We start from the raw sequence: 22,311 nt of genomic DNA, 5'->3' as shown, positions 1-22,311 counted from the left end.
CACGTATGAGAACACCCAAAGTGCTGGGGAGGCCACGACTGCGTCTCACACTACAGCAGCCTCCTGCTCCAGGCACAGATGTTTCTTCTGATGAATGCCGGCCTCTGTGTGGATGCAGGCTAAGCATAGCCGCACCAAGCAGCCTGGCTAGTAAGCGTTCCCACTGCTGTTTGCTTGAGGGGCTCCACGAGCTGGCACGACCACTCCAAGGTAAAGGAGGACAAGGCTGACAGTCAGCGTGCACTTCTGGAGGCCGCAGGACCCAGCCAAAGGTTCTTTGGATCTGGAGCCAAGCCAAACCACGGTGCCTGGGTCTAGATGCTGTGGGGACGTGTATATTACAGACAGGACAGGTGAGGGGTGGGTTCCACATGTCTCCTCTGGGGACACTGGAATGACTCCCCTCAACCTGAAATACACGTGGACTCTTGGGTCAGCTGAGGGCTTCCAGCCCCTCGGGGAAGAGCCCACAGCCAGATGGAGAGCTGAGGGGAATCCAGCCCAGCGCATACTCACATAAGGCAAACTGACCAGAATTCGTACCACACTCGGAAAATCGGGACTGCAAGAAGATGGGGTTCAGAACCCACCAAATTAAGAGACTACGTACAGCCTGTGCATAAAACATGTGCTTGAATTCACCCCTCCCTCCCGGGGTTTTAAAGACATCATTTTGAAACCATGTCTGGATTAGTCTTCACATGTAGTTTGGACGGAAGATGATTCTGTGTATCCAATTATTTTAGAGGACTCAATAAAAGGAACATAACTTTGGTCCAAAAACAGTATTCCATAAAAAGAATTAGGTGTGGCTTTAACAACCCACCCTGTTTCCTCCAGCTACAGAGGCAGACGGCCTGAGCCTGAAGGCTAGGGCTCACACCACCCACCCCAGGCACAGAGGAGCCACGTCATGGGAGGGCTCACACCGCCCACCCCGGGCACAGAGGAGCCGCGTCACGGCTGGGCTCACGCTGCCCACCCTGGGCGGAGGGGAGCGGCGCCCACAGCCAGACTCATGCAGCCCACCCCGGGCAGAGGGGAGCTGCATCACGGCTGGGCTCACTCTGCCCACCCCAGGCAGAGGGGAGCCGCGCCCACGGCCGGGCTCACACTGCCCACCCCGGGCAGAGCGGAGCCGCGCCCGCGGCTGGGCTCATACCGCCAAGGGAGCCTGCTCTAGCCTGCAACTGCTCTAACTCTGGACGGGGCCTCGGCCAGGAGGAGCAAGGCAGCTCTCACCCGCCGAGCACGCTAGACCAAAAGAAACTACTTTTCATGCTTGCATTTTCACATATCCCAAATATGTCTTTCTACAGCTACGGTATTAGCCTTAGACGATTTTTCACTACCACACATCCCCCCGCCTGCACACATTCACAAGGTCGTGAACGTTAACTGAAACAGTACTAGCAACTCAGTTCCTCCTGTCCTCTGATGGGGGAGGGAAGAGAGGGAACAAAGCCATAAAATAAAGCTATTGTTTCTGAAAATAAACAGTAATGCTGCACTTAAACTAATGATTCCTAAGAAATCTATTCACTGAATTCTAGTGTTAATTATACAATGACTATCACAATGATAATATGTGTAACAAAAACTTATTTATGTCTTTAGTCTTAGTAAGACATGAGTTCTTCCTTGGTAAAACTTTCTGTCCAATTCCCATTTGGCTCAGGTTTTCTAGAGAAAGGGAAATATTTTATCTCAAAAATTATGCTGTACTAAAACAAGCTAGTTGCTTATTTGTAAATTTAAAATCTTAAGCTGTATGCTTAAAAGTAACCCATGTTCCTGAAAGTTTACATATTTCACCTTAAAGACAACACTGCATGTTATCCTTATATGTGGAGTCTTTAAAATAAACAAGAAAGGCAAACCCATAGGAACAGAGAAGAATGGTGGTTGCCAGCAGTGCAGGAGGAAAGGAAATACAAGGGAACAAATTTATAGTCATAAGATCAATGAGACCTGAGGATCTAAGGCATAACATAGCTGATTATACTGTACTGAATAAATGAAATTTGATGAGAGTAGCTTTTAGGGATTTTCAACAAAATTAAATTTGTAAGATGATGGATAAGTAAAGTTGGTGGTAGGAATCTTTTCAACTACATTTCAATAAAGCTAAAAAAAAATTTTTAAGTATTTAACAATTTATAATTCTAAAAAAAAGATGTGATTGACAAGGAATTAAATCTTCAAATATACAAACATCTCAATATAAAAAACAACCCAATTAAAAAAAAATGGGTAGAAGATCTAAATAGGCATTTCTACAAAGAAGACTACAGATGGCTAAAAAGCACATGAAAAAATGCTCAACATAACTAATTAAGAGAAATGCAAATCAAAACTACAATGAAGTATCACCTCACTCCAGTCAAAATGGTCATCATCAAAAAGCCTACAAACAATACGTGCTGGAGAGGGTGCAAAGAAAAGGGAGCCCTCCTACACCGCTGGGGCTTCCCAGGTGGCTCGGTGGTGAAGGATCTGCCTGACAGGCAGGAGAGGCGGGCTCAGCCTCTAGGGTGGGAAGACCCCTTGCAGAAGGCAATGGCAACTCACTCCAGTTTCTTGCCTGAGAAATCCCATGGACAGAGGAGCCTGGCAAGCTACAGTCCACAGGGTCGCAAAGAGTTGGACACGACTTAGTGACTAAACCACCACCACCATCTACACATTTAATAGGAATGTAAATTGCAGCCACTATGGAGAACAGTATGGAGGCTCCTTTAAAAACTAAAAATAGAACTACCACATGATCCAGCAATCCCGCACCTGTGCATATATCCAGAGAAAACCATAATTAGAAAACATACATGCACCCCTATGTTCAATGCAGCACTATTTACAATAGCCAGGACATGGAAGCAACTTACACATCCATCAACAGATAAATGGATAAAGATGTGGTACTTATATACAATGGAGTATTTGTTGTTGTTTAGTTGCTAAATGATGTCCAACTCTTCTGCAACCCCATGGACTACGGCTTGCCAGGTTCCCCGTCCAAGGGATTTCTCAGGCAAGAGTACTGGAGTGGGTTGCCATTTCCTTCTCCAGGGGAGCTTCCTGACCCAGGGATCAAACCCGTGTCTCATTCATTGGCAGGTGGATTCTTTACCACCAAGCCACCAAGGAGGCCCAATGGAATATTGCTGCTGCTGCTGCTAAGTCGCTTCAGTCATGTCCGACTCTGTGCAACCCCGCAGATGGCAGCCCACCAGGCTCCCCCGTCCCTGGGATTCTCCAGGCAAGAATACTAGAGTGGGTTGCCATTTCCTTCTCCAAGCCACCAGGGACGTCCAATGGAATATTGCTCAGCCTTTAAAAAGAATGAAATAATGCCACTGGTGAAGTAAGTCAGACAGAGAAAGACAAGTACCATATGATACCACTTATATGTGGAATAAGTTCATTCCACACGAACTTATAAGAAAGAAGTTCATTTACAAAACAGAAACTTATTTACAAAACAGAAATATAGGCTCACAGACATAGAAAACAAACTTACGGTCACCCAAAGGGAAAGAGAAGGGGAGGAATAAATTAGGAGTTTGGGATTAACATACACACACTACTATGTATAAAACAGAGAAACATCTAGGACCTACTGTATAGCATGGGGAATGATACTCAATATTTTATAATAACCTGTAAGGAAAAGGAATCTGAAAAAGAACATATATGTATAACTGAATCACTCTGCCATAAACCTGAAACTAACACAGCATTGTAAATCAACTATAGTTTAATTTTTTTAAAAAAAGAATAAAGGCAAAAAAAAAGAAAAAAACATGAAATTCCATGTAATATTAAGAAGGTAAGTCAAAATTTCTTAATCATTGATACTTTTAAAAAATCTTGATCACTAATATTGTCTTCTAAATAATTTTTTAAAAATCATCAAAATTAAAAAGTAAGGAATATTTGCTAAAAAAATCATGTGTTTGTCTTCATTAAAAAAAGAATATGAGTATTGAGTTTGCTAGAATTTCTTGTTCTGGGTTTTCCTGCACCAATGAACACAAATGAACTTATTTATAAAACAGAAGGAAACAATGTCCAGGGCTGGATCGACAGGAGCAGGAGAAAAAGCAACTAGCTTCTAGGACATGTTCACATACCCACAGTTCAAAACCTCTTATGGAAGTACCCTGTGGATCACGCGCAAGGCTGAAACAGTTCGACTTTCCCCACTTACTCATTCTAAACTCTGTCTGTCAAAAAGTAAGAATCAACAAACTTCAGACGGTGACTACTTAGGCTTTGTGGGTCACAGAGTATCTACTACTACCTAGCTGCAAATTCTCAACTTGCTTCTGCTGTGGAAAGCAGCCACAAACAATGCCTAAGTAAAAGGAGTGGCTGTGCTCCAATCACACTTTGTCTGCAAAAAAAGCTGCAGGCTTAGCTTGCCAACTCCTGGCCTAAAGATCAGGAGGCTTTCAAATCAGAAACAATTCAAAATGGAAACTTTCAAAAAAGGAAATACACAGCGATCCTGTAAAAGCACACTCTCACACAATACCTGAGCCGGGGGCATGACAGTTGCAGGTAAGGGGTTAGAGATCATCGGTCCAAAGATGTCCAGGTCATCGTTCAGGGCTGGCCCCACAACTGCACTCCCATTGGTCACCGGCGCCTCGGCAGGCCCATCTGAAAAGAGCACAGAGTCTCGTCCTAAAGGTTCTAGAATCTCTTAAAAGTACCTGGAACACGGCATTATTCTAAAATTTAACATAAGGTTAAAAGAAGTTCAGAATGTTAAAAACAAAATATATATGCCCTCCTTTAAAAAAACAAACAAAATATATATATATACGCCCACCTCTTACCCAGGGTATACCTTCTTTCCCAAAGAAACCACTTTCAGTTCTGTTTGTTCTCAAAGAAACAGTCTTTACCCACTGGTTTCTAGGTATGTATGTAAACCCCCTTTTCACCAGTGGTACTACTGCACTATTCACACTATTCTGTGTCCTGATGCTTCCTTACATGTAAGGTGCTGTTCTGAGTACTTTACATATATTAATTCATCTAATCCCCATAACCATATGGGACTGGATGAGACAGACCCACTTTTGAGGGAACCAGCTAAGCTGGGATTTGACACCACCTTCCTACAAACACTGCCTCTTCATAAAGGCACACATGTGTGTTTCCAATAGTACTTCATATCATATTTACCTAACCTTGGAAGTAAATATTAATGACTTTAAATTCCTGAAATGTTAAAATTTAAAGTTATATAAGGGATAGAAAGAAAACAAATGTACCCTACATACTGATTCTGTAGGAAGTATCACAAAACACTGAAATAAATCCTTTCTTTATTCAGACATGGTGACCTTCAGTAATGGCCCCAGATCAGCCCCCTGCTCACCCTCACAGCTCTCATATCCCCTCCTCATGGCAGCCCAGAACTTACAAGGTGTGAAGTGGGGGCTCGGGTGGGATGCAGGGCAGAGAGCTGTGAGACCGGGGTTTCAGGGAATGGGGCCCGGCCACAGCTCAGTCCTCTGTGGGCACAACCTCAAGGAACAGCTTAGAACATCACAACCCCATCTCCAGGGACTTACATCCCAATCAAGCTTCTACTTGAACAGCTTCCAATCTCGTTTTGGAAAAGAAGTCCCTTCCATCAGAGGGGATTGGAATGCAAAAGTAGAAAGTCAAGAGAGATACTTGGAGTAACAGGCAAATTCAGCTTTGGAGTACAAAATGAAGCAGAGCAGAAGCTAACAGAGTTTTGCCAAGGGAACGCACTGGTCATAGCAAACACCCTCTTCCAACAACACAAGAGACGTATCTACACATGGACATCACCAGATGGTCAACGCCGAAATCAGATTGATTATATTCTTTGAGGTCAAAGGTGGAGAAGCTCTATACTATAATCAGCAAAAACAAGACCAGGAGCTGACTGTGGCTCAGATTATGAGCTCCTTATTGCAAATTCAGACTGAAATTGAAGAAATTAGGGGAAAACATCAGGCCATTAACATATGACCTAAATCAAATCCCTTATGATCATACAGTGGTCAAGGGATTAGATCTGATAGAGTGCCTGAAGAATTATGGATGGAGGTTCATGATATTATACAGGAGGTGGTGATCAAAACCATGGCCAAGAAAAAGAAATGAAAAAAGGTAAAATGGCTGTCTGAGAAGGACTTACAAATAGCTAAGAAAAGAAGAGAAGTGAAAGGCAAAGGATAAAAAGAAAGATATACCCATCTGAATGCAGAGTTCCACTGAACAGCAAGGAGAGGTAAGAAAGGCTTCTTAAGTGAACAACACAGAGATAGAGGAAAACAACACAATGGGAAAGACTAGAGATCTCTTCAAAAAATGAGAGATATCATGGGAACATTTCAAGCAAAGATGAGTACATTAAAGGACAGAAATGATATGGACCTAACAGGAACATCAGATATTAAGAGGTGGCAAGAAAACATAGAAGAACTATACAAAAAAGATCTTCATGACCCAGATAACCATGATGGTGTGATCACTCACCTAGAGCCAGACATCCTAGAATGCAGAGTCAAGTGGGCCTTTGGAAACATCACTACGAACAAAGCTAGTGGAGGTGATGGAACTCCACCTGAGCTATTTCAAATCCTAAGAGATGATGCTGTTGAAGTGCTGCACTCAATATGCCAGCAAATGTGGAAACTCAGTAATGGCCACAGGACTAGAAAAGGTCAGTTTTCATTTCAATTGCAAAGAAAGGCAATGCCAAAGCATGCTCAAACTACCGCACAATTGCACTCATTTCACATGCAAGCAAAGTAATGCTCAAAATTCTCCAAGCCAGGCTTCAACAGTACATGAACCGAGAACTTCCAGATGTTCAAGCTGGATTTAGAAGAGGCAGAGAAACCAGAGATCAAGTTGCCAATGTCTACTGGATCATAGAAAAGGCAAGAGAGTTCCAGAAAAACATCTACTTCTGCTTCACTGACTACGCTAAAGCCTTTGTGTGGATCACAACAAGTTGTGGAAAATTCTTAAAGAGATGGGAATACCAGACCACCTTACCTGCCTCCTGCGAAATCTGTACGCAGGTCAAGAAGCAACAGTTAGAACTGGACATGGAAGAGCAGACTGATTCCAAATTGAGAAAGGAGTACATCAAGGCTGTATACTGTCACCCTGCTTATTTAACTTCTATGCAGGGTACATAATGAGAAATGCTGGGCTGGATGAAGCACAAGCTGGAATCAAGACTTCCAGGGGAAATATCAATAACCTCAAATAAAGAGACGACACCACTCTTATGGCAGAAAATAAAGAGGAACTAAAGAGCCTCTTGATGAAGGTGAAAGAGGAGAGTGAAGAAGTTTACTTAAAACTCAACATTCAAAAAACTAAGATCATGGCATCTGGTCCCATCACTTCATGGCAATAGATGGGGAAATAACGCAAACAGTGATGGACTTTATTTTCTTGGGCTCTAAAATCACTGCAGATGGTGACTGTAGCCACAAAATTAAAAGATGCTTGCTCCTTGTAAGGAAAGTTATGACTAACCTAGACAGGATATTAAAAAGCAGAGACATCAGTTTGCCAACAAAGGTAGATCTAGTCAAAGCTATGGTTTTTCCAGTATTCATGTACAGATGTGAGAGTTGGACTCAAAAGAAAGCTGAGCGCGGAAGACTTGATGCTTTTGAACTGTGGTGTTGGAGAAGACTGTGGAGAGTCCCTTGGACAGCAAGGAGATCCAACCAGTCAATCCTAATGGAAATCAGTCCTGAATATTCACTGGAAGGACTGATGCTGAAGCTGAAATTCCAATACTTTGGCCACCTGATGCAAAGAACTGACTCCTTGGAAAAGACCCTGATACTGGGAAAGATTGAAGGCAGGAGGAGAAGGGGACGACAGAGGATGAGATGGTTGGATGGCATCACCGACTCGATGGACCTGAGTCTGAGTAAGCTCCACGAGATGGTGAAGGCCAGGGAAGCCTCGTGTACTTCAGTCAATGGGGTCACAATGAGTCGGACACGACTGAGCAACTGAACAGCAACAACAACAATCTCATTTGCTCTCTCTGATGAACCATACATATCTCAAAGGCACACAGGTATCTTCTAAAACCTCTTCAAAATGAGGTGGATGGATGTCTTGCATAGAGTAGGACTTCAAATATCTGGCAAATTTAATGGAAGATCTACCACATACTGGGTGTTTCTATCAAAACCCACAGGAACTCACAGATTTCTTCTCTTTCTTGAAGTGTAACTATGGAAATTAGTATCTTTTATTTTCCCGTTTAAGCTTCAGGGAAACAACTCATCATTAATTTCCAGGAATAAAGGGTCACAATAATCTTTACTACTTAATTTGTAAAACTGTATGAAAACCATGAAAGGTTAGTTTGGAAGAGACCAACTGCAAATATCTCTCAATCATTTTCAGTGATATCACTATCAGAGCAATAAGAAAGAAATATTCAGTGCACACATGTTTATGTGTTACACATGTTAGATCTTTATCAAGCACTATGGACAATTTAAAGATCAAGCAATAAAACAATGCACAGACTACTACTAATTTATAATACACAGAACTTTAAGCTAACACACAACCATGACGTAAAATTCAAACATGATTTACACATGAAAGTATATTCCCATTTCTAGTTCATTCAAAACAGCAACGTTCATTTTGAAATTAGACCTCTTTAAAGAGCCACTGCATGTCTTTCAGCCCACTACCAGCGCAGCACATCAGATAGTACACATCAGACAGAGCGGTGAATGAACCACAAGTAACGTACTTTAGAAAGACAGGGTTTCCTAGGTTAAAAACACAAACAAAAGAACACGTTGCCTGCGGCATCCACAACACAGTAACGAAACTCAAGTGGCAACACCGCCCGTGTCAGCGGTGCCTGCACTCCTAAGCTGCAGAGCGGAGGACGGGGAAACCACCTCATCAGGCTCGTTCACTCTACCACACAAACAAGAAAGCACTGTGATAGCAGGAAACACGACCACATCACACACAACTTAACCTCACAAACAGAAGCACATGTCCTCCAAGACAAACCATGACCAAGAGGAAGAAAAGTGAAAAAAAAAAAAAGAAGAAAAGAAAAACCCGACAAGTTGAGCCTAAATAAGTACTCTCAGTTTTTAAGTTAAAATTTGTTGCTGTTGTACGTAACAGCAAACACTGTAACAATCAGGAAAAATTTATATTTCAAAAAATTTTAAGTGTAAGAAAATACTATTAACATTATTATTACTATTATTATTTTCGGTGAATCAGGAGAAATGCTGTCAACTGATTTTTTGCCACAGAACGTGTCAATTGACTTACACAGCACCAGTAAGCTCAGGATGTGATGTGTGAGAACAAAGACGTTCATCTACTACAGGCAAATAATCTATTTTCATTCTTTTATAAACTGTACATCCTTCAGAAATTTTAAATCTGTTTGAAGCAGTACATTATATGCCACTAAGGATACTAATTTCTTTATACTTTGAAGTCTAAACCCTGATCAGTACTTAGTAATACATTATCTAATCTGTAAAATGGCATGTGGCACTTTATTTGGTTTTCAAAGTCTTATTTCACCTTTCACAGCCTTAGGGTCACATATGTGACTAATAAAAGTAAGAGTCAGCACTCAGTATAGTGTTTGCTTTGTGCCAAGCCTGAAAAAATACAAATACACACACATACACTTGTCCAGTCTTTATTATAATGCTGTGAAGTGAAAGAAGGAAAGAAAGTGAAGTCACTCAGTCGTGTCTGCCTCTTTGCGACCCCACGGACTGTAGTCTACCAAGCTTCTCCGTCCATGGGATTCTCCAGGCAAGAATACTGGAGTGGGTTACCATTTCCTTCTCCAGGGGACCTTCCCGACCCAGGGATCGAACCCAGGTCTCCCGCATTGGAGGCAGACGCTTTAACCTCTGAGCCACCAGGGAAGCCCATAAAAGAGGTACTAAAACTACCCTCATTTACAGATGGCAAAAAATGTTAAACTTGTCCAGTATCACAGAGATACAACAAAGTCTCAGACTGTAATCTTAAATTCAGTTTTTACTGTAAAAGTGACAAATTCCTGCCAAAGATGCAAACCACACAAGAATAGAAGTTCCCTTCCACATGTGATAGTGATGGCTACACAAAAATGTGAAAGAGCTTAATGCCATGAAAACTTGGAACTGATGAGAATGGTTAAATTTTAATGTGTATTATACCCAATAAAAAATCCCTATCATTCATTTTGTATGCTTATAAGGATGAGTAAGGAGAAGGCAATGGCACCCCACTCCAGTACTCTTGCCTGGAAAATCCCATGGACAGAGGAGCCTGGTAGGCTGCAGTCCAGGGGGTCGCTAAGAGTCAGACACGACTGAGCAACCTCACTTTCACTTTTTACTCTCATGCATTGGAGAAGGAAATGGCAACCCACTCCAGTGTTCTTGCCTGGAGAATCCCAGGGACAGGGGAGCCTGGTGGGCTGCCGTCTACGGGGTCGCACAGAGTCAGACACGACTGAAGCAACTCAGCAGCAGCAGCAGCAAGCATGAGTAAAAATATGCTTAAAATACTGTATATACAATGAGAGTTTTCTTAAATAAAACTGTGTTACGTATGCGTGGGTGGGGCAGACTGCATTTGATGACACTGCGTGGATCTACGGTAACTTGCAGCTTCAATCCTCCAGCACTGGCATGGAGGTAGCTCCCAGACCAGAACCACTGCAGACCCAGAGCAGCGCCACGCACAGTCCTGACCCTAACGCGGGCAGGGCTCGCTTCCTCTACAGTCAGCAACATGCCTTCTGCTCCCACCACTGCGCTGGAGAACAGCTGCACCCTCTCCTTCCATTAAGTACGTGTGTGTGCTCAGTCCTCAGGCACGTCCAACTCTTTTGTGACCCTCTGTCCATGGGACTTCCCAGACAAGAATACAGAATGGGTTGCCATTTCCCCCTCCAGGGGATCTTCCAGACCCAGGAATCAAACCTGTGTCTCCTGCAGTGCACGCAGATTCTTCACCACTGAGCCACCAAGGAAGCCTTTTATTTATAAACTGGCCTTTGGAAATCTCAGAAAGGCATTCCAGACAAAAAACAAAGTGGGGCTTTCTTTGTAATCACCTCTGGCAGTGAGTAAAGCTGCCATGAAAGTCAACTTACGCGAGCCCAAGGGACTTTGGGATCCTTTAGAATGAGGCAGTGGAAGCGTCTGCTTAGGGACCGTGGTCTCTGTGCCAACACTGATATCTGTGTCGAGTGACTGAGAAAGGTCTTCTCTGAGCTCCACAAACCTAAGGTGAAGAATGCTCCCAGGCCCGTGTCCCACCTCACAGAGAGCATGGAACACAGCTGTCCTCTCCTCTCTCCCCTGAAGTCTCCCCTCCACAGGATCCTCTAACATGATGGAGTAAAACCCCCCTTGATTCTCCTTGTTACTAAAAAGCCAAGCATTCACAGAACTGTTGAAAAATAAAGCCTTTTAACTTAAATGAAAACTTCTCAACCTTGGAAAATCAGCAAACAAAATCCCAGCGTATCTCCCCACTGGATTTCAGTGATGGTTAATTTGACTTACCACGTTTGGCTTGCTGAACACATAGAATTCTCAAATCACCTCAAAACTTTTATTTTTTACTACAGGATAAGATCTTGGTTTTCTACCTGTTTTTTCTCCATATTTGAAGCTATGTGATTGAAGTACCTCTGTTAATAGTTTCCTGATATAAAGTTGGTTAAAATTTCATCTGTTAATAGATCACTTAGATAATATAATGTATAGGTTTTTTGTTGCCTTTTCAGGCATAGCAGATGGAGATTTTCTAACAAAGCGTTGTTACATGGCAAGAGGGTAATGATAAAATTGAAGTTTATCATTCCTTTTCATGGTAACAATTTGAGGACTGGAGAAAATGTTCAAGATTAAAACTTGATGCTCAACCTTTAAACAACACTTCTATTTTTTATTTTCAGGATTTAAATAGGACAACTGAAAATTATATTACCATCATTATAAACATGACCTGTTCCCTAAACTTTTTAAAAGAATATTCACATGCTATCACTTCTGTCTGTATAAAGCATGGGAAGGGCTCCCCTTCATTACCTCCAGTTTCAGAAACGCAGGGCCCAGAGATTAAAGACTTGGAGTCAATTCTCTAGTGAAGCAGCAAAACTTGGACTAGAACCAAGTCTTCGGACCCCAAGACCAGTGAGGCTCTTTTAAGCTGCATTTCACAAAAGTCATGTAGTTACAACTGTATACAACTACAAAGAAACCATCCCAACTCTGAAAATCTGAAACCAGCTTTTAGTTGATAATTATCTGTGTTGTTAAGAGAAGCAGTGAGGTGACCAGCTCGGAAACCGCGGCACAGCACAGCCTCAGAGCTGTCTCTCCCCGCGGCATCCTCCACCAAGCCCGGCGCCTCCCCGGCGCACAGCGGAAGCAGGCAGCGTAGCCACAGCAGGCGCTGGGCTGCAGGCGGACACAGGCAGCCCCGTCACCGGCCCTGCCGCCCAGCGTGGCCTCTTCCCCAAGTGCCCACCAGCAGCACAGGCTCTGCTGGCTAAGGGAAAGCTCAGAGACCACAAAGGCCACAGAACATCAAGGTGTTAAAAAAGCTTTTCAGATAAATATTTTAAAATTTAGAAAGAACGAGTCTTATTCAAATTAAATGGTTTAAATACTGTAAATCGGTATAATTTAAGAAAAATAATTAAATCCACATCAGTTACATCTGGTTTGTACAGATATGTGCACACACACCCAGACAAATGAAAAACTCTCCCCTTCCAGGGAGGAGGGGGCCAAACACAGTGTATGTGTGTGTGTAGAAACCGTGTGTGTAGAAGCCGTGTGTGTGTAGAAGCCGTGCGTGTATATGTGTAGAAGCCGTGTGTGTGTGTAGAAGCCGTGTGTGTGTAGAAGCCGTGTGTGTGTGTGTAGATGCTGTGTGTGTATGTGTGTAGAAGCCGTGTGTGTGTAGAAGCCGTGCGTGTGTGTGTGTGTAGAAGCCGTGTGTGTGTGTGTAGAAGCCGTGTCTGTGTGTGTGTAGAAGCCGTGTGTGTGTGTGTGTGTAAAAGCTATGTGTGTGTGTGTGTGTGTAGAAGCCGTCTGTGTATGTGTGTAGAAGCCATGTGTGTGTGTAGAAGCTGTGTGTGTGTGTGTGTGTGTGTGTGTGTGTGTGTGTGTAGAAGCCGTCTCTGTGTGTGTGTGCACGTGTGTCTAGAAACCGTGTGTTAGTGTGAAGCTGTGTATGTGTGTGTGTGTATAGAAGCCGTGTGTGTGTGTGTGCACAGGTGTGTGTAGAAGCCATCTGTGCAAACAGCGTGTCAGGACTGGGCTCCCTGCTTGGGGAGGAGCAATGCTGCTCCATCAACATGCAGAAACAGCAGCCGGTGGACAAGACATGTAATAGGAGCACAGAGTACAAGGAAAGCCCGAGGCAAATGGAAGAAACTTAGCTGGGACAACATCATAAAGAATGATAATGAAGCACGAAGGACCCCTTGAAGAGGCAATGAGCAAACAGAAGAAATCAGGACAACGCACTAAAAGAGAAGAAATTCCAGTCTCAATGGCACAGCATGAAGTTTACAATCAGCTGCTTGCGGGTAACTGTTCTTTCTCCTTTACCTTAAGATTTCAGACTAATGTTGGTAGATGACGGTTTACACTGCACACATTCCAGAATTCAAAAGAAAGGTTAAATGTTTTGAGCTAAAGAAAGCAAGTTGTTAAAAATCAGTGCTGCAGCTCACATGAACAGAAGGTCTGCCCAGCACACAAATATGACAACCTTGTGAAGGCCGTTTCTACCAAAGAGAAACCCTCGAGGCAGCTGTCTATTAACCTTGGGTATATCAGAACTCATCTGACACCGAAAATCCAAGTGAGTAATGGTAAACAAAGCACTTTAAACAATCTTTAGTGCCTTCTTCTTGGTCTATTCCAAGTGCCTTTGAATGATATTGTGTATAAACTAAAAGGAAATAAGAATATAACACTTTGGATTTTAATAACATTTTTAACACTAACATTTGTTTTTTGTTTTTTTTAACACTAACATTTGTAAGTTCTATTGCCAGGTACTCTAATCATGCTTTATATGAAGTGTCTGAGTTAAATCCTCACATCACCTCCAGTGAGTTTTACACAGGAAGACTGGGATTTCAACACACCTCTGCTGGTACAGCTGGAAAACTCCACTGCTCTAACCCTTCTGAGCAGCTTCTGCTGGTTCCCCCAAACAGAAGCAGTGCCCTTCACTTGTCCCAGGTTAAACCAGCTCTCGGAGCAGCTGTCCCGCCTCCCAAGAAGAGGGCACGAAGGGTGAGGCTGGCCTCCTGCCCAGCTGGGCACAGTCCCCGCTTCCGGCTGAGCCCACGAGACCGAGGCCCTCTCCCCACCCCACCCCCGCAGCCACTCCAGCCCGGCAGGCGGGCCAGACAGACCCCCAACTCCTCCCCAGTGCAGGCGCCTTCCTGACGCGGCGTTCAGTCTGTGCCGGCATCTGAACACGCTGAGTATGCTCTCCCGGCACCGTGCCCACAGTTGAGCACCCCCATCCACCCTCTGCCCTCTCAGAGAGACGGGGGCTGCCTCCTCAACAGATGCCCGGGACAAAGCAGATGCTCAAAAAACGACTGATGAAATGCTTTCCAAACACACATTAGGAGAATGTTTCTTGGTGACTGGAGCCATGGGGTAAAACTGTCAGGGTAAGCACACTAACTGAAACCACTCACTCTGGCCAGGCACCATAGTCGCCATTCGCATGAGCTGTTTTACAACAGAAGTCCTGGTAAGGAACACGGAACTAATAAGCCTCCACCAACCAGAAGAGTTCGGGAAAGGTCAAAAGGAGACACCACCTGTCCAACCACCTCCCAGAATCCTCCTCTCTGGCGTCCATCTTGGCTGAACAAGGCCTGCACTACCAGGAAGGACTCTGAGTCAGAATGATCGGCTAAAGACAACCCAGAGACTAATCCCAGCACCATAAAACCCGAAACAGGGAGCCACGAGGCAGAGCAGTTCTCCTGGGTTCCCTTACTCTCCTGCTCTCCACCTGGGTGCCCTTTCCCAGTAAAATCTCTTGCTTTTTCAGCACGTGTCTCCTCGGACAATTCACTTCCAAGTGTTGGACGAGAGCCCAGTTTCGGGCCCTGGAAGGGGTCCCCCTTCCTGCAACAAAACGACAGGCAGGCAGGTGATCCTACTTCTGTTGGGAGAAAAAACAATGACTCGGAGTGTGGAAAGTCCCGGCGGTATGGTTACAAACCCCTCTCGGTCCCCATCCTACACAACCACACCATGTTTGACCCTGGCTGATCCTTCCTCCCTGGAAACCTCCTCTGAGTCCACATCTTCCTGGAAGACGCTGCAGCCCCTGCGATGGAGACCCCTGCCGCTCCTCCCAGTCTCCCCGCCGCAGCCCCACACCCCGCGGGCTTCCACGCAGCGTCTGCATCCTGCTGAAATTCCTCCCTGGCTTCCTCTCCAGGCCACCGTGGCAGTGAGGTCGCAGTTGTGCCTCTAAATCAGAACCGCATCCTCGAGTGACACTCTGCCCATGGCCCAGAGCACTGCTGCAGTCACAGTACGGCTCACGCATGTGTGCACACACGCACACGCCTGCTCACATCTCAGGCAGCCTCCGCACCGACCCCACTCCCCTCTCCCACAGCTCTGCTCTGAGCAACTCCCTGAGATGGCCTCTGAGAAGGATGCGGATGGGCTTTAAATCACAGGACAATTTATAAAGGGGAGGCCCAAGGACCCAGTTGTCTGGGGGTCACTGGTCTTTCCCAGCTGCCACTCACTCTAAACACGACCCTAGAACACAGGAGGTTTTGCCTGACGTCACTTTGCATGGCATGAAAAACTCATCTGCCTCTAACTAGGAAGAGAAGTAAGGCCTGAATTGAGGAAAATAACGTGTAAATTGCGAACTTTAGCATTATGCCAGGTTTCACACTGCACTTTCAGAGCCAGCCTCTTCCACTCTTCCCTGAGCAACAGTTCTGTCTTCTCGTTTCTAGATTGGACGCACATGCACCCCCCCCCCAACTTGTACTACTAGACACACACAGAGCCACGTTCTCTGGAATTTACCAGAGCTCCATGAACTCGCCTGTGCTCAATAAATATTAACTGAATTCATCCTTTACCTGAATGTCAGTGGCATTAGCTGGTCATAATCTATTTGCACAAATAATGGAAAAAAAAGTCACAGAGTTATATGCTGCTGCTAAGTCGCTTCAGTCGTGTCTAATTCTGTGCGACCCCATCGATGGCAGCCCACCAAGCTCCTCCGTCCCTGGGATTCTCCAGGCAAGAACACTGGAGTGGGTTGCCATTTCCTTCTCCAACCCATGCATGCATGCTAAATCGCTTCAGTCGGATCCGACTCTGTGCGACCCCATCGACAGCAGCCCACCAGGCTCCTCTGTCCATGGGATTCTCCAGGCAGGAGTACTGCAGTGGGGTGCCATTGCCTTCTCCGACAGTTCTATGAGATTTCTTATATCACTAATCTGGCATAGGCAGATAAGAACATGATAAGTAAGTGATGCTATGCTTCTCATTACTGCTCCTGACTGAGTGTGAACACTTAGCCTTGAGCACACCCTTGGACACCAAAAACTGCCAACTCTAATTCTTCACTGCTAACTACTGAGGCATCACCCTAGGGAGAAGCGAGTCTAAGTGGAAACGGATTAAAGAAGGCTGCTTCCGTGAGGTATAGTGAGACACTCTCCTTGATGGCAAAACTCCTTAAAGCTTTATAAATCATATTACTCAAAGAACCTTTTTTATTTTCTACGCAAGAAACCATTTAAAGCTTTTTCCTTTATTAAAAATGTTACTTGGAATTCCTCTGGATTTAAACACACTTGGCTTTATGAAATGAAATAAACTCCCATGTGTGTTACTTTGTAAACTCAAGTCATAAACGTTCATTTGAAGCATATTAATTTTCAGGCTTCAAATTGTTCTCAAAAGCTTAAGAAAAGATGACTGAGGGTTAAGTGAAGCTGTTTGTTTTTAATCTTCAGTTAATTTTTCTTACTGCTAGGTAGGGCTTCCCAGGTGGCAGTGGTGGTAAGAACCCATCTGCCAATGCAGGAGACATAAAAGATGCAGGCTCAATCCCTGGATTGGGAAGACCTTCTGGAGGAGGGCATGGCAACCCACTCCAGTCTTCTTGCCTGGAGAATCCCACGGACAGAGGAGCCTGGCAGGCTGCAGTCCATGGGGGCACAAAGAGTTGGACACGACTGAACTGACTTAGCACGCACACACTGCTAACTAGGTGGCCTTTATGCTAACCCACTCAACTGACCGAGAGGCCTCACAGCTGGTGTGAACCCTCCCGCTCCGTCTGCCCCTCCCGTTCCGAGCTCCTCTTCCTGTGAGTCAGGTTGGCTCGCCCTGCGGCCAGCGCTCTGTGCAGCGTCCGCCTGGTGCGGTGGCATCCCCCAAGGCCCCAGAGACACGCTCGTCCTGCCCCGCGCACATCGCTGTGGTGCGTGTCACACTGCCCACTCAGTCACGCTCTGGACGACGACCACACAGCGGTGCTTGTGTTCCCTTGCCGGGTGAAGGCCCCAGAGCCCGCGCACAGTCCTGGCACCACCTCTAACTCCAGGCCCACTGTGACACGCCGCATCTGTCTCCTGGACAAGTGGGTCTCACGTCTGTCTGGTATGACACGGTCCCTGGGAGTCTCAGAATCTCACTTCCTCTCGGAGCTCCGCACACTGTAACTGTTAAGAATACCAGTCTGGCTCTGTAATCTACCAACTGCTTGCCTTTGAACAACTTACTTAACCTCTGTGCCTGAGTTTCTTCGCTGGTAAAGTGAAACCAACAGTAGCTCACCAACCTCAGAGCTTCTGTGAAGATCCAAGGATTCACCATCTGTAAACACTCAGAGCAGTGCCTGGCACGCAGCAGGCACCATCTCCACGTTTCTTACAGTAACGAGATGGCAATCTAACTACTGGAGTAAAAGCATCTAGCTTCAGTTCATCTACAAGCTGAGACTGGACTCTGAAGTCAGGGAGACCTGGGTTTGAACCTAGTTGTCGTCCAGAAGCTGGGCCTTGGAAGCCAACTTTGGTCAGCTTCCGTGTCCTTGTATGTTTTAAAACAGAAGGAAATGGGAAGGACAAGGAGTGTGTCTGTGTGTGTGTGTATGTGCCACGTTCCCCCTCTGAAGGGCTGCAGAGGTTGACACGCTAACGAAGCCGGCCTGAGGTGTGTGTCTGCGTGACATACTCCCCACTCTGAAGGACTGTCAGAGGGGTGTGTGTGTGTGTGTGTGAGACACGCACCCCCCCCCCCCCCACCTCCGAAGGGCTGCAGTGGTTGACACGCTAACGGAGCTGGCCTGCATGGCAGAGGCCACACGCTGTTGCCTGGCCTTGCCTGCACCAAGAGAGGCCTCAGGACCCCTGCCCAGGGGACCCCGAGAACTCTGCTGGGGGCATTTTCTGGAAGCAGCTTTACCTCCTGAGAAGCCACCGTCTGGACATGGCCTTGAGGTCAGGGGCTGGGATCTTCACTGCCCACGTGCTGACCACCAGGCAGGGCCCAAGGGTGACGGCTCAGGAAGCAGGAGGGGGCGCCAACTCCTGACCCCAAACTGCTGGCTCACACGACACTTGTTAAAAGTCCCCCTGCAGCCACGTTCAGGCCCCCGATGCCCAACAACTGGAAGGCGCCTCGCCCACAGCCAGCATTCGTGCCATCAATGCCTAGACATCACCCCTCCATCACGCGCCTCACAGTCCCTGGGGCCCGGGTCTGGAGGAGGCGATGCCCTCCCCCCGGGCTCTGCTGCCGGATCTCCAGCGGGCCGGGTCGCCACCCTCCCCTCAGACTCATGACCGCAGGTGGCAACTGCCCACAGCTGGTCTCTCCCAGCAAACAGGCACACACCTGTCTGCTCCTCCTCCATAGGTGTGATCACACACAGACAGCCAAGGCCCCCTTTTTGAAAGGGTGAAGTAGTCTTTAATCATTCACTGAACATACTCTTCTGAGCAGAAACAATGCAAGATATTATTAATTTCTAACCGTATCTGAGAACCACTGTTGTTGTTCAGTCGCTCAGTCGTGTCCGACTCTTTGCGGCCCCATGGACTGCAGCACGCCAGGCCTCCCGTCCCTCACCATCTCCTGGAGTTTTCCCAAGTTCACGTGCACTGCATCGGTGATGCCATCCAGCATCTCATCCTCTTCTCCTGCCCTCAATCTTTCCCAGCGTCAGGGACTTTCCAATGAGTCATCTGTGTGCATCATCTGACCAAAATACTGGAGCTTCAGCATCAGTCCTTCCAGTGGATATTCGGGGTTGATCTCCCTTAAGATTGACTGCCTGATCTCCTTGCTGTCTAAGGGACTTTCAGGAGTCTTCTCCAGCACCACAGTTCGAAGGCACCAATTCTCTGGTGTTCTGCCTTCTTTACAGCCCAGTTCTCAAAACCATACGTGACCACCAGGAAGACCACAGCCTTGACTATACAGACCTTTGCTGGCAGAGTGATGTCTGTGTTTTTCAACACAATGCTTAGGCTTGTCATTGCTTTCCTGCCAAGAAGCAATCATCATCAGACTTCATGGCTGCAGTCACCATCCACAGTGATTTTGGAGCCAAGAAGAGGAAACCTGTCACTGTTTCCACCTTTTCCCCTTCTGGTTGCCAGGCAGTAGGGGGAGGATGCCATGATCTAAAGTTTCTTTAAGATTTAGTCTTAAGCCAGTCTTTCACTGTCCTCCTTCACCCTAATCAATAGGCTCTTTAGTTCCTCTTCGCTTTCTGCCATTAGAGTGGTATCATCCCCATACATGACGTTGTTCAGGTTTCTCCCACCTGCCTTGATCCCAGCTTGTAACTCATCCAGCCCAGCATTTCTCATGATGTGCTCAGTGTATAGATTAAACAAACGGGGTGACAGCAGACAGCCCTTCTTACTCCTTTCTCAATCTTGAGCCAGTCAGTTGTGCCACACAGGGTTCTTTTAACTGTTGCTTCCTGATCCACATATAGGTTTCTCAGGAGACAGGTAAGATGGTCTGGTATTCCCATCTCTCTAAGAGCTTTCCACAGAACCGTAACAGACTATAAAATTACCTCAGACATGTGCGCTAGACAGAGCCTCCTCTCCTCCTCCCTGCCCGGACAGCAGCAGGACGCACACAACTAACACCCACCCGCAATTCCTCAGGCTAGGGCTCAGCTGTGGCCCAGTCCGCCCAGTCACGAACTTGTGGTACTTTCCAGTGTATGGCCTTTGAAAAACAGAAACCTCTCTGTAGGAATTTACTGCTTTAAAGGTAATTAGAGTGTTTTCTGAAAGTATTTTATTCTTTAGTTTGTTTCTGTCCAGAAATCTTACAAACATGAAAAAAATTTACAGAAAAAAAGGTAGTGTATTCACCTCTCTCATTATATAAAACTGGGACATATATTACTAGATAATTAAGCAGGTTATATACAATAGTAAAAACTATGTTAAACTAGCATTGTCAACCCATCTGATCTTGGCTATTGTGACAAGTTAATGATTTTATTTCCTGAAACAGGCATAAAGGAGAAGACTTTAAAACTTGCCTAAAGCTGTATGTTCCTCTGAGCTTTTCCTTAAGAAAAAACTGAGGAACCCACTATCTAAATACATCTCTGTGTAGTTCAGTATTTAAAATAACTCAAAGCTGATGAGACGTTCAGGCAGAAATGTCCCTAGATGAATGTGAGCAAGCAGAAGAATACGCCCATGTAAGCAGTACAAACACCCTGAGCCAGGCTTTCATCACCAAGCTCCAGCCCGCCTCTGTGTGAGCTCTCCCCAGGGGCCTGTCCCCGACAGTCCCATGCACCCACGCGCCTGATGGCCTGCGGTGAAGCCTCCTGCTGGGGAGCGGAGTCTGCGGAAAGGCCGAGCTGAAGCCAGCAGGCCATGCTTCACCCCGCAGCCACAGGCCTGCCACGCCTTACAGCTGGAGTGGCTGCTCGCCCTGAGGACTGCTCTCAGATGGGACCTTCTAGAAAAAGCAGTCTGAGGCCGTCCTAACCAGTTGCTAAGTAGTCTGTCAGCTTTCGTCTCACGAAAGCCAAGTCGTCACCAGCAGAGGCCGGCCGTGAAGACGCGCACAGCGTGGCTCCCAGTCCTGGGAGAGCCTCACGTGCAGAGCACAGGCAAGCGGCACCCCGGCGGCAGCGGGAGCTGATGTCAGCTCTGCTCTCAGGCAGCAGGGACACGCTCTAGTCAAGCAGCTGGGCTGGCCCTCGCCAAGAGGGGCCCTAAGACCTGGCCATTTCCAAGAGCAGAGGGCAGGTAACAACCAAGTATGGACCCCACTTCTAATACCAGACAGTAAGGCGGAATAAACTGTGCTTCCACAAGCTTCCAGTGCAAATTAACACCTGAACATGAAGTCATTCTTGCAGGCACAGCCAGGAGCATAAAGGCCCCTCCCAACTATCTTTAATGCCCAGCAGAGCCCAGCCCCCCCTCACCATCCACACTCTTGCCAACAGCAACGTGCCCGCCACAGGGGCAAGCGAAGCAGCTGCCCCAGAGGCTGTAAGGCCTGCAAAAGCCAAAAACAGTTATTTCCTTTCAGAAAAGCATTGCTGACTCTTGCTAAAAAGCACACAGTATTTTATGACTTTGGGATGGGAGTAGATCAGGAAAGGGGAGCTGAGGAAAACAGGTTTATCTCGAACCACTGGGCTGAAACAAAAAGGTTCGCTAAACGGCCCATTTAAATAGGAAGTTCACATTTCTAAAAAATTGCCTTGACTATCATCCTGTGTGAGACTACTAAAATGTGACCCCGAATACACACAGAACCCCGGGATTCCTCGGCCCTCTGTGGCTGGGTAACTGCACTAACCCTGTGGGGCTTTTCTCTGTCTTTCCTGCAAACGTGTAACGTGAAGGCTGTCTCTGCTCTCACCCACATAGGCCTGCCGTCTTTTCCGTGCGGCCATAAAGCAGACCACACGTGCCTGCTGCCCCTGCCCCAGCATGCCACCACCTATGGGGAACCAGAGTGACACGCTTACCCACAAGAAGCTGCTGCTCCATCCTCATTCAGGAGCACTGCTCTATCAAAGCCAGACAGTCTCTTCTAGAACTTAGGTGACTGGTGACTGGCAGGAGCAGAGCTGTGCATGCTCTGGGTGAGGTGCCAGCCTTCCCGCTGCTGCGACTTCATAGGCAAGACCCCAAGCCCTCCTTCTGACCCCGTCACCTGCCCGGCCACTGCCAGA

The 22,311-nt window shown here is 46.3% G+C and overlaps 1 protein-coding gene across 5 annotated transcripts in view; it reads right to left on the bottom strand.

The window, feature by feature from the left end:
- Window positions 1-22,311, bottom strand: part of SMAP1 (small ArfGAP 1) — a 187,806-nt gene that overhangs the window by 6,390 nt on the left and 159,105 nt on the right. For all 5 annotated transcript variants that reach the window (XM_055534776.1, XM_055534778.1, XM_055534777.1 and 2 more), the window contains one exon: window positions 4,538-4,665. In XM_055534776.1, coding sequence (XP_055390751.1) covers window positions 4,538-4,665 — 128 coding nt within the window. The remainder of the gene's footprint in view (window positions 1-4,537; window positions 4,666-22,311) is intronic.

Source organism: Bubalus kerabau, chromosome 9 (genome assembly GCF_029407905.1).
Source record: "Bubalus kerabau isolate K-KA32 ecotype Philippines breed swamp buffalo chromosome 9, PCC_UOA_SB_1v2, whole genome shotgun sequence".
Taxonomy (NCBI): Eukaryota; Metazoa; Chordata; class Mammalia; order Artiodactyla; family Bovidae; genus Bubalus; species Bubalus kerabau.
The sequence above is the reverse complement of the archived record's forward strand: the minus strand, read 5'-3'. Positions and strand labels throughout refer to the sequence as shown.